The sequence below is a fragment of the Sinocyclocheilus anshuiensis genome, unplaced genomic scaffold, assembly GCF_001515605.1.
Source record: "Sinocyclocheilus anshuiensis isolate Anshui unplaced genomic scaffold, SAMN03320099.WGS_v1.1 scaffold877, whole genome shotgun sequence".
Classification (NCBI taxonomy): Eukaryota; Metazoa; Chordata; class Actinopteri; order Cypriniformes; family Cyprinidae; genus Sinocyclocheilus; species Sinocyclocheilus anshuiensis.
In genome coordinates this window covers 955623-967267 of record NW_015557181.1, presented here as the reverse complement: position 1 = coordinate 967267, position 11645 = coordinate 955623, and the positions used below count along the sequence as shown (strand labels likewise).

At 37.3% G+C, this 11645-nt stretch overlaps 1 protein-coding gene across 1 annotated transcript; it reads left to right on the top strand.

The window, feature by feature from the left end:
* Window positions 1–4151: 4151 nt before the first annotated feature.
* LOC107678621 (solute carrier family 25 member 51-like) lies at window positions 4152–7632 on the top strand. Its single transcript, XM_016473966.1, has 2 exons — window positions 4152–4297; window positions 6485–7632. Exon 2 carries the CDS (start codon window positions 6552–6554, stop codon window positions 7467–7469), a length of 918 nt encoding a protein of 305 aa, XP_016329452.1. The 5' UTR covers window positions 4152–4297; window positions 6485–6551; the 3' UTR covers window positions 7470–7632.
* Window positions 7633–11645: the final 4013 nt, after the last annotated feature.

The window sequence follows — 11645 nt, the reverse complement described above, 5'->3', positions numbered from 1 at the left end:
AGGTTATAAATGTTTCTGAGCTTGTATCACTAAAGAAGACATGCGGTTCTATTAAAATTACATAGGCTACTGGTATAATCATGTTTAGTGCAAGTTTAAGAGCAACATAAACTTTTGAATTTCCTAACATTAGAAAGAAATACAATAACCGAAGCACTGTAACACCCGCTGAGTGCAACGATAGAGCTTGAAATATCAAAGACAAATTTTAATATAACTCCGACTGGATTCGTTTGAAAGAAGAAAGTCATATACACCTAGGATTTGCTCACCTAGGTGAGTAAAACACAGCCTAATTTTCATTTTTGGATGAACTAACCCTTTAAATATGGGCATCCATATTTCAACCCCATAGCAGTGGCAGTACCGGCCCTCGTGGCCAAAAAAACAGACCGGTGCTCCCGATTAGCCAATAAAACACCACTGAGATCATTTCTAGCCTAAATCATCGTCTCTATGTGATCCTCTTATCAGACAAGCTCATGTGGGGCATTAGAGGACAAAGGGTCTAAATGACTAAGCACCATTTCAAACTTTACCACCATGAATAATAAAAAAATTAAGTATTCTTGATGCATAAGTAATAGTGAAAAGACCTGTGATTTTACGTTTTTTAAACAAGACTTTAAGACAAGCCAGCATAAATTTGTCTTTCAAACTTTTAAATCTAGTTATTACAGTTTTTCTTACAGGTTTTTCTTTTCAACTGCTTACACACATTTTCAAAACTTTGCTTCTTTTTTGGAGCATCAGTGTGTGTTTGAACCAGGCCCGGACTGGCCATCGGGAGCACCGGAAGAATTTCCGGTGGCCTGGCGGCTGATTTGGCCCGCTGACCCATTTTTTTTTTTTTTAAGTTATTATTATTATTAATATTTTATATTTATGCCTTCTCAATGTACCAAAGTGATTCCAAATTTTTAATTCGATAATAAATCGATCATAAATCATAAATCGGTTAGTCTATTCCTGTTAGATTTTTGTGTGTTACATAGAGAATTGTGTGTTGTGTTTTGCAAAAAGTGTTTTATGAAATTGAAAACTGAGTCAAAGGCTTGGAATGAGTGTATGGTTTGCAGATTTGGTGTGTGGTTCTGGTGTTTGAGTGGCAGCTTTCAGAAATTGTGTGACAAGTAAAGATTTTGTGTGTAAGCAGTTGAAAAAACTGTAAATGCTTACAATTCAAATACACAGATGTCTTTCCTGCCCAGTGAACACTGAGATCAATAACACTGTAACAAAAACTCTTATAGGATTCAGGAATTATTTTTGCATCTCAATGTCTATTACAGTATACATAAATTAAATTACAGATACAGATGTATAATTCAGCAATGAACTTTTGGGAGAAAAAAAATCATTTTTATTTTGCTACTGTAAAGTAATCTTGCAGTAGATGAAAAGCACTAGAAAAGTTCAAATACCAAAGAATTGTATGAACTTAATATGCACCACAATACAGTACAGTAAAAAAAAATTTTTTGTTCGGCAAAAATGCAGTACACATAAAAAATGGTTACAAATAAAATTTGATAGTCACACGCTTTAAGGTGTACAACATGTGCTACAGTTTACTGTAGGCTTACATATAGAATAGTGAAATTTCCATGATCTAATATACTGGTACTGTACTGTAATTAGGCCTAGGCTATATTATAGCCTATGTGTAAGTATAAAACCCCTGTAGATGGTTGGCTCAGCTCTCTCCTCTCTCCGTTGTTAGCATGCAGAGATTCTGATTGGCGTGTCATCAGTTTTGCTACCTAATGTTTAACTTACTCATCATTGTTTAACTTTTTGAGAAATGTGTCTTTGTTTTGAAAACTGAATGAATGGTTTGGGGAAAAAAGTGTCAACTAAAATCAGTTATATTAACAATCGAGAAAACTGGATCACCAAACAATTACGCGATGAATCTCAGACATATCCGGACGGGATTAGATTTCTCAGAGGACTGCTGAGTTACCTGAAAAGCAGTAATTATCTGATTCACGAACAAATGTAAAAACAATTCGTTAGTGAACTGGGCCGCGCTTTGTGGTTTTGACTCAAAAAGATCCGGTTCATAAGAGTCATTTGTTAATGAAACCGACCTCACTGGCACGCTGCCCGCGCATGCAACCATCCTGCACAGTTTATTAAAAGAAGTGTTTTGGCCATTATTTTGCGTTACTCTGTCATCGCCGCGGCTGAAAAGTAGCACACGAAACACTGCTAACATTTATATTTTATATTCTTTGATAATTCTGGGGTGGCACAGCTTTTTCTCAGGGTGGCAGTTGCCACCCCGGTAGAGCCGCCCCTGACCCCATTATTATCATCATTCAGAATACTGTGCTAAAGGACATCAATATCGATTGAAAAGTTACATAAAAAAATTTAGCAGAGACAGATATTCACATGGATTTATTGTACAGGGAGGGAGCTAGAGCAGACAAAAATAATATGAGTCACAGCCTAATAATTCAATAGTGTGTTCAGTATTAGAATTTTTCAACAAAAATATTGTACTAATTTTGACATTTAGGCACTTTAGAAATTGTGTTTTAATACACTACCAGTCAAACGGTTTTGATCAGTAAGATTTTTAATGTTTTTAAAAAGTCTCTTCTGCTCACCAAGCCTTCATTCATTTGATCCAAAATACAGCAAAAACTGTATTGTATTAAATATTTGTATTAAAATGTAATTTATTCCTGTGATTTCAAAGCTGAATTCTCAGCATCATTACTCCAGTCTTCAGTGTCACATGATCCTTCAGAAATCATTCTAATATTCTGATTTGCTGCTTAAGAATTTTGTTATTATTATTATTATTATTATGTTGAAAACAGATTTTTAGATTTTTTTTCCAGGTTTCTTTGATGAATAGAAAGTTCAGAAGAACAGCATTTATCTGAAATAGAAATCTTTTGTAACATTATAAATGTCTTTATCATCACTTTTCAATTTAAAGCATCCTTGCTGCATAAAAGTAATAATTTCTATAATTATAGAAATTATTACCCCCCCTTGGCATAGTCCATGGGTAATGTTACAAAAGCTTTTTAATTTCAGATAAATGCTGATCTTTGAATCTTTCTGTTCATCAAAGAATCCTGATGTACTCAACGGTTTTAAATATTGATAATAATAATAACAACAACAACAAATATGTTTCTTGAACAGCAAATGAGCATATTAGAATGATTTCTGAAGGATCATGTGACACTGAAGACTGGAGTAAGGGTGCTGAAAATTCAGCCTTTTGATCACAGGAATAAATTACATTTTAAATATTCTAATCGAAAGCAGTTATTTTAAATAGTAAATATATTTCACAGAGATGTTGGGGAAAATGAAGAAAAGGGAAAGGGAAGTGAAGGTGCAGTGCAAGAGTGAACTTTAGTTATTTTCCACGGCCCCAGACTAAGGATTTAGACCTTTTTTTATGTGATGGCCATACAAATAATAGGGTTGTCTGGTTTCAGAAATGGTTGTGGATGTATAGGCTATATACAGGAAATAAGGGGACAAAATTGCACCTTTTGGGGTACAACAGCTTGTCACTGGAACCCTTAAAAGGACATAATTGTTCCTTTTTTACCCCTAATAGGTAGGCCTACAAATTAGTACCTTAAGGGTACGAATGACTACTCTTAAGGTACTAATATGTACGGTGTCAAGCTGTTGTACCCCAAAAGGTAAAATTTTGGCCCCTTTTTTCTGTGGCCTGGATGAGAGTGAGATTTCCCGGCCTGAAATTGCACCCCAGTCCGGCCCTGTCCACAAACATATTATAATATCTATTTCAATTATTTATAAATTCGTTTTTAAATGTACTTGTATTATTACAACTAATTGTCGCTGCAAACAAAGATGTTCTGTTCGTTTTATGCATAATTTTTGTTTAATTATGTGTAAACTGTAATCTATGATGTCTGTTTACAGTCATCACAACTCTGGGGTTTGTGAATCTGAGTCCATTCTAATCCATTCTGATGTTCTATATATTCTCTTCTTTTGTGTAGGCTAAATAAATAAATAACCCTTTCTCATGTTGTGTATTATGGTCTCTGGCGCCCTCTAGTGGCAAATCACTGCAGTAACCAGTAAGTGGTCAAATTCACCACTTCACCCTACAAACGCCACGCGAGTGGAAACACTAGAAGCGATTCTTTGGTAACCACTTCCGGTCTATCACTCTGTCAGTCTGAAGTTGAAATACTAGAAACCAAAGAAGCTCTGAGTCGGTACCGCCTCACTGACCCAACCAGCCCAACAGAGCCGTCACTTTTCCCCGGACTACGACCAGAAGGTAGTTATAGTTACATACATTTAGCTCTACGAACTGCTCAGATTTATATAATCACAAACATAAACACTTTTAGTAAATAAATTCGCGGTGTAAACATCTGAACTTGTGCTGTCACAGTATTAGCATTAGCTTCGCGTAGGAATGTGTTCTTGGAGCGCTAATAACTGTCATGAAACACATTTAAGCAATTAAATCATAACATACAGGTCATTTATGTTTATTGAAGTGATATTTGAAAATTATTGACTCTTAATTATTACTGTTAGGACATGCTGTAGTCAAAAAGATCAACATAATGTAGTTTATATAGAGAAAATATGAAGTATATTTTATGTAGTTACACTTATATTGGTGCCACCGGAGATAATACTTATATATTCGTTATATTGATGTTTGATTTTGTCTATCCACTGTTCTTGGCAATGTAGTGCTAGCAGTAGCCTGCTAGCTGTATCCAGCACATGTTATGATTAATAATGGAATGTTATGGAAATGAAACATTTCATCTGCACATATGACACCAGATTTTAAACAATGTGTATGTAGCATGCATGCAGATGTCATATGTACGTATTCAGATGAATCAGGCTTTCACATACTCTGGAAAGGGATGATTCACATAAAGTCAGATCATATCAAGGACATTTCACTGCTGATCACAGCATTTCAACCACACGTTTCTAACAGTTGTGTCATTCTTAAAAGCTACATATGTAAGTGTTTAATGAGTAGTGAAGTTGGGGCAACTGTCCAGCTGGCTAACACCGACCTGTCATTACTGTTGGGTCATGATCGTGCAGCGTTTTAGTCTGATATATGATGGTGGACAGTTTAAGTCTTATGAATCTGTCTTGTTATGATGGCAGCAGATTATTTCATGACTCAGTCCTCAATATGACCTTCAGAAGTCCCTATAGTGTCTACCCTCACCACCACATGTGCCGTTTTATTTTTGGAGAAGTCTTTCACATGAGTTGTAGTTACATCCAGTCTACTATTGGATTACTATGCATTATTCTCATGGCTTTTAAAAAATGTTAAGGAGTAAATGTCATGATGAGAACTGCTATTATTCACCCTCATGCCATTTCAGATCCATAAGACTTTTTCTTCCTGGAACACAGCAGGAGATGTTTAGTAAAGTGACACTGCTCTTTCATGTAAGGCAACAGCAAACGCACACGGCAAACAGGGGCTGTCGAGCTCCAAAAAGCACAATAAAACACCTTATATGACAATATGTGCACTATATTTCAAGACTCATAAAGTAATTATAGGTATTATACATTCTTTCAAAATCTAATTTGTTCTACTGCATTTTTAAACTTAAGCAATTGATTATGACAGATTTGACATAATTAACAAAAAAGCTTGCACATATCTTGTGTCCATGTTAAATATATGCTTGCATTGAATAGAAAAGATCAGCGTGAACATTTTTCAAAACATCTCCTTTTGTGTTACACATGAAGTCACACAAATTTGGATTGACATTTGGGTGAGTAAATCATTTTGGGTAAAAATGTAACAAATAGATATCATCATACTTCCCTAGTTGATTATTCACAGTACATTAAGACAAGTGTTTAGTGTTGCAAGTTTTCTAAAGTGTTTAAATATGCAAACGAGGCATCATGTAATTAATTATGCACTAATTTGCATACATTTCCAGAACAGAAATCTGAACATTGGATAAAGCCAGGCTCAAAATTCTTGTTTAAATCTAAAAATTGTTGACATAATTAGTTAAAGTTTTTTACAGAAAGGATTTTGGATTTCTCTTTTTATTCCAATAAAAAAATTATAAAAGCAAAATCAACTCAAATGTTACCAGTGCATAAACAAACAAAGGTTTTGCCAGTGTTTTTTTGCCTTAAGATGATAATGCACAGCATTTATCATCATTTTTTATTTTATTTTTAATCTTGCCGTATTACAAATACAAACAATATAAAGGTTAGGTTTTAAGTTGACAAGTAGCCTGATGTCCTCCTGCCCTCTTTCTGTCTGGGTCACTTGATCTGTGGTTAGGTAACGTGTCTTATCTCAGCAGTAAATTACGCCAAGCGGTTTCAAAGATTAGACTCTTACCTGAAACCACTGGCCAATAAAACACGTTTGGATTGGATCAGCTCTTCAAGATATGTTTGTTGACTGTTCTTATGCTTTATTTTCTCTTTCCTACAGCTTAAAATGCTATTGATGGGTGTTTACCTGGATCACTTCTGCTGACCAGTCCAATGCTTAATTTTCTATGGGGGTGGTTACTACTATGGACCCGGATTCGGCCCGGCAACCGCAGGGCAAGTTGGGTAAAGGTGGCCACGCGCTAATAGGGGCCAATCTGGGCACTCGGGGAAAACACTATGTGTGCGGCTCGCTTGCTGCGTTCACCAACATCATCGTGACCTTTCCTATTCAGAAAGTTTTGTTCCGGCAGCAGCTTCACGGGGTCCGAGCGACCGAGGCCGTCCGTCAGTTGCAGAGGGAAGGGTTGAGACATCTCTACCGAGGGCTTCTGCCTCCACTACTGCAGAAGACCACCACCGTGGCCATCATGTTTGGTCTGTATGAGGATTTTTCCCGGTTGCTTTTGCGTCACGCTCACAGAAGTGGTGCGCCTGAGCTTGTTACACGGAGCGTCGCTGCTGCGCTGGCCGGGATGGCTGAGGCCGCCCTTACGCCGTTCGAAAGGGTGCAAACGCTGCTTCAGGATCACAGGCAAAACGGGCGTTTCAATAACACCGCCCACACCTTCCGGACTCTCCTGCGTGATTATGGTGTGAGGGAGTGCTACCGTGGGCTGGTCCCGGTTTTGTTGCGAAACGGGCCTAGTAACGTTTTGTTCTTTGGCTTGCGTGGGCCAATTAAGCAGCGGCTGCCTGATGCCCGAACCCATATGGGTCACATGGCCAATGACTTTGTGTGTGGCGGGCTGCTGGGGGCGGCACTGGGTATCATGTTCTACCCCCTGAATGTGGTCAAATCTCGAGCTCAGGCTCAAGTCGGGGGCGAGTTTGTTCCTTGCCATCAAGTGCTGATGACGGTGTGGCGGGAACGAGGCGGCAGCATCGTGCTGCTCTTCCGCGGAGCGACGCTCAACTACCATCGATCTCTTCTGTCGTGGGGGATCATCAATGCGACTTACGAGCTACTACTGAAAGTTTTCTGAAGACTAGGGTGGATAACGGCGTGCACTTTTTCCGAAGCAAGCCAAATTGAGAGTTTTTTACCTCTTTAAAAGAGGTCTGGACACTGCCAGCTCCTTAACGTCTGCACTTAAAGGGATAGTTCACCCAAAAATGAATCATTTACTCACCCCCATGTCATTTCAAACCTGTATGTAGATATTGTGAAGAATCAAATGATCAAATGATTTTGTGTTCCATTGACTGCCATAGTATGGACAAAAAAATACAATGGAAGTCAATGGGACTCAAAACTGTTTGTTCTTCAGAATATCTTCTTTTGTGTTCCACAGAAGAAAGTAAGTCATGCAGGTTTGGAATGATATGAGGGTGAGTAAATGGGTTTTGGGTGAACTGTCCCTTTAATACTTAATGATCTGTATAATTATGGATGGACAGTATACATGTGCTGATAACTACATATAAAGTCCATCCATTTTACTCGGCTACTATAAGTGTTGTTGTTGAAATGTATCACCACACGCTGTGGCTCTCGTATCAGTTTTGTAGTGGCTCTTTTACTCACTTTTTGGGGGTCTGTGGGACACGGATGGAGAAAGCACAGTGTTGCACTGCTGACAGTACATTTCTACTTATTTTCTGTTGTTTAGTTAAAAAACCTGATGCACAAACTCTGGACTGGAGCATTACAAGCCATGTGTCATATGTGTTACGTGCAGGTTGACCGAGGGTTCGTAAAATGGGTGTGACTTGTGGACCACACAAAGCGAGAGATGTCTGTACAAGCCCATGGTGTTAGTGTTTTTGCCAATCAGAAAAAGTCCTGATGTATTATTCAAAGATGTGTGATCATTCTCATGAAATGCTGTTTTTATGTAACGAGTGTTTTGTGACATGAATGACATTTTCACATTGTTGTGGGTGGAAAGTAAACAAGTAATTCCTCTTATTGCATTTTGGGTATAATTTTTTAACAGTTCATGATGGTTTAATCATCATGAGATCAAAACAGACTTTACTTTTATTACTTGACTTATAGTAAACAATGTTATTTTACGTATAATTAAAGGTGCTGTATGTAGGATTGACACCCAGTGGTTGAACTAGGTATTGGAGAGGGTTTTTTTTTAGCTGGCCCCTACTCCTCAGACTTGATGCACATGCAGGTTGCCAGATTGACGACACCAACAGGAATGAGCGCACATGACGATGAATGAAATGAAATGCGCTGTGTTTTCCGCCAACTGGCAACCCGGGGTGCCGAAATACAATTGGGTAAACTGTCAGTGGGCGGGTTACACAGACCAAAACAAAGACAGACATTTCGTCCCAGAACGCACATTTTCAAAGGAGAATAACTGACTAGCATTGTTTTTCAGATTAACAAGTACGTTAACTTAGCATGTTTCTTAAATATCTGCAAACATATTATGGTATTTTTATGCTTTAGTAGAGTCAAAAACTTACATACAGCACCTTTAAAGATAGATATCATCATATATACACCAAATATATAACACACTTTTGTATACCTAAATATTAGGTATATTATTGGTATAAATATTATGCTTAGAGTATCCGTTCTTAGCTTAGCAACATGGTGAAACCATGCACTTGACATGAGGAGAGTTATTTGTCAAGACAGGGTTTATTTGCATAACGCATTTAAAGGGGTCATATGATGCGATTTAAATTTTTCCTTTCTCTTTGGAGTGTTACAAGCGCCGGACACGGCATCAACACAGTATGGTGAGGGGCGTAACATTTCCATCTCACGCTTGAGGTATTCGGCCAATCACAACGCACTGGATAGCTGGCCAATCACAGCACACCTCGCTTTTTCAGACCGATGAGCTTTGTAAAAATCGACGCGTTTCAGAAAGGCGGGGCATAGAGGAGAAACAATAATGTACAGTATGTGGAAAATAATGTGTTTTTTGAACCTTAAACCGCATAAACACATTTCATTACACCAAATACACAAAATAATGTTCTTTTTAGCAACATCAAATGACCCCTTTAAGAGTATACATATTTGAAAGCAGCTTTACAGATTATATTATGTATCATTGCCCTGAAAATGACCCAATTGCATTTGCAATTTTATCAAGAAATCTGAGCAATAGAATTCAATTAATTAAAAACCTTTCTGTCCTACTTTTGCATGTTTTTCTTAATGCAATTTTTCTTTCTTTTCAAGCCTTTCAGCATTTACACACTTTAACGCCCTGTACTTAACCGTGGCTAACATAATGGGCTCAATTGCACTTCCCTCCATTCTGCTCAGACAGAGTTAACCTCCGGGGGACAGAGGAATACATGGAAACATCCCATCACATGGGGTGAAATGGCATTCAAGGACAGATGCTTTTAGAGCTGTGTGGCAGCACCATCTCAGGGCATCATGTGGGTGGCTTTTCCTTCTCTGAGCCGTAAGTAAATCCCAGGGATTGTTTTGGAAAAATGTCCTAAATGATTCGATGTTGATGGAGGCAGTAGACCGGACGTTTTATTTAAATTAAAAACATTTTGATTCCTGCTTTTCATACAAATGAGCATAAAACGAATAAAGTAGTGCAAAATTGGCCTCTAAAAATGGTCAGTGTTATATTTAACAGCACAACATGGGAAAATAATATGACAGCAATGTTATACATTTTGATTTTAAAATCAAATCATGTTTATCTGGCTGCTCCAGCTTGTGTGCATTCATAAGTAAACAAAAATGTGTTCTTTTAACTTTACGGTGGGACTACAGTCGCCATATTGAATGTTTCGATTTTTACCCACTAATGTTCATACAAATAGATCCTTTCAAGTATAAAGCTACATACTAAACAATTAGCACACTCTGTGGATTGGAAATAAATGCAATTTCTGCCCTCTCAACATGCAAGAGGATGAAAATGTCATGAGCATTTGCCAAAAAAGTGGTCCTGTATTACTAAACACCACACGGCACTTCAAATATTTGCCTTCTGGCTGCTCTGATAGTGTGATATCACTACTGTGCTATGATAGTGCGAACTGGCATTAAAAATTAATAAACCATAGTAAAATTGTACAAAAATGCCCTATCAACCACGTAACAGCATGCAAAACAAAAATAAAAAACACTCAGAGCACTTTAGTAACCACATTGCAACACCCTCACAGCTACTGAATAACATACAACTGTACCATCCTCAGAAAATGTGGAAATCTAGTTTGTTTAATATTTTTGTAATAAAAGCATCACTTTGAGGGATAGTTCACCCCAAAATACTCATCCTCACGTTGTTCCAAATCTGTATGACTTTGTTTCTTCTGCAGAACACAAAGTAAGATATTGTGAATAATGTTGGTAACCAAACAGTTGATGGTCCTCATTGACTTTATATGAACAAAAAATACAGTGGAACTCAATGGGAACTGAAACTGTTTGATTATCAACAAAAGACATGAGGGTGAGTAAATGATGGAATTTGTATTTTTTGGTGAACTATGCTTTTAATTGAGTGTTAAATTACCTAAAGCACAGAGTTTCCTATGACATTTACAATTGAAAAGAGAAAAGGCTACAAAAACATCTTTAAGAGTTACTACAGATTAAAATTTAGTCACTCCCTCTGTTGAAAAGCCACAGATTACAGCGAGCGTGTCTGCCAGCAAACAGCTCCAGCACAATCCCATCATTCCCTCTGTTTGAACTGTGAAAGATTTTAGTTTGAGTTTAATCCCAGGCCTAATATGTAATCTCCTCCTGCCAACTCAAAAACAAATACAGCCTGACAATTTAGTGCTTTAGTAGGTGTGGTAAACTAGAAATTAGACTGTTAGAAAAGACAAAACATTGTAAAATAACAGATGTCACAGCTTTTGAGAATAAAGCCCAAAAATATCTAAATCAAATCTCACAAAATCGGTCAAGAACATGTCCAGGTCATATTTCAACCCAAAATCAAAAGAAAGATGTAAGAAATTATATTTTGCCTAAAGGAAAATGAAAAAGCCATTCAACACAAAAGCTGCATTAGTTCCATAGCATTTGTCATTCAAAATCAAACCTTTATTATCATGAACACAGTAAAGGGAATGCAAAACATACTCTTGATTGTCCCTTCTCATTTCATTCAGAGGTTTGCCTTCATATTCACGTAAAGCCACATTTAAGATTTTATTTTGTGCACTTTGAAACACAATCATCTGCATACAACATG

Excerpts from the sequence above, each read along its gene's own strand:
- LOC107678621 (XM_016473966.1), top strand. The coding sequence starts at position 6,552 with ATGGGGGTGGTTACTACTATGGACCCGGATTCGGCCCGGCAACCGCAG.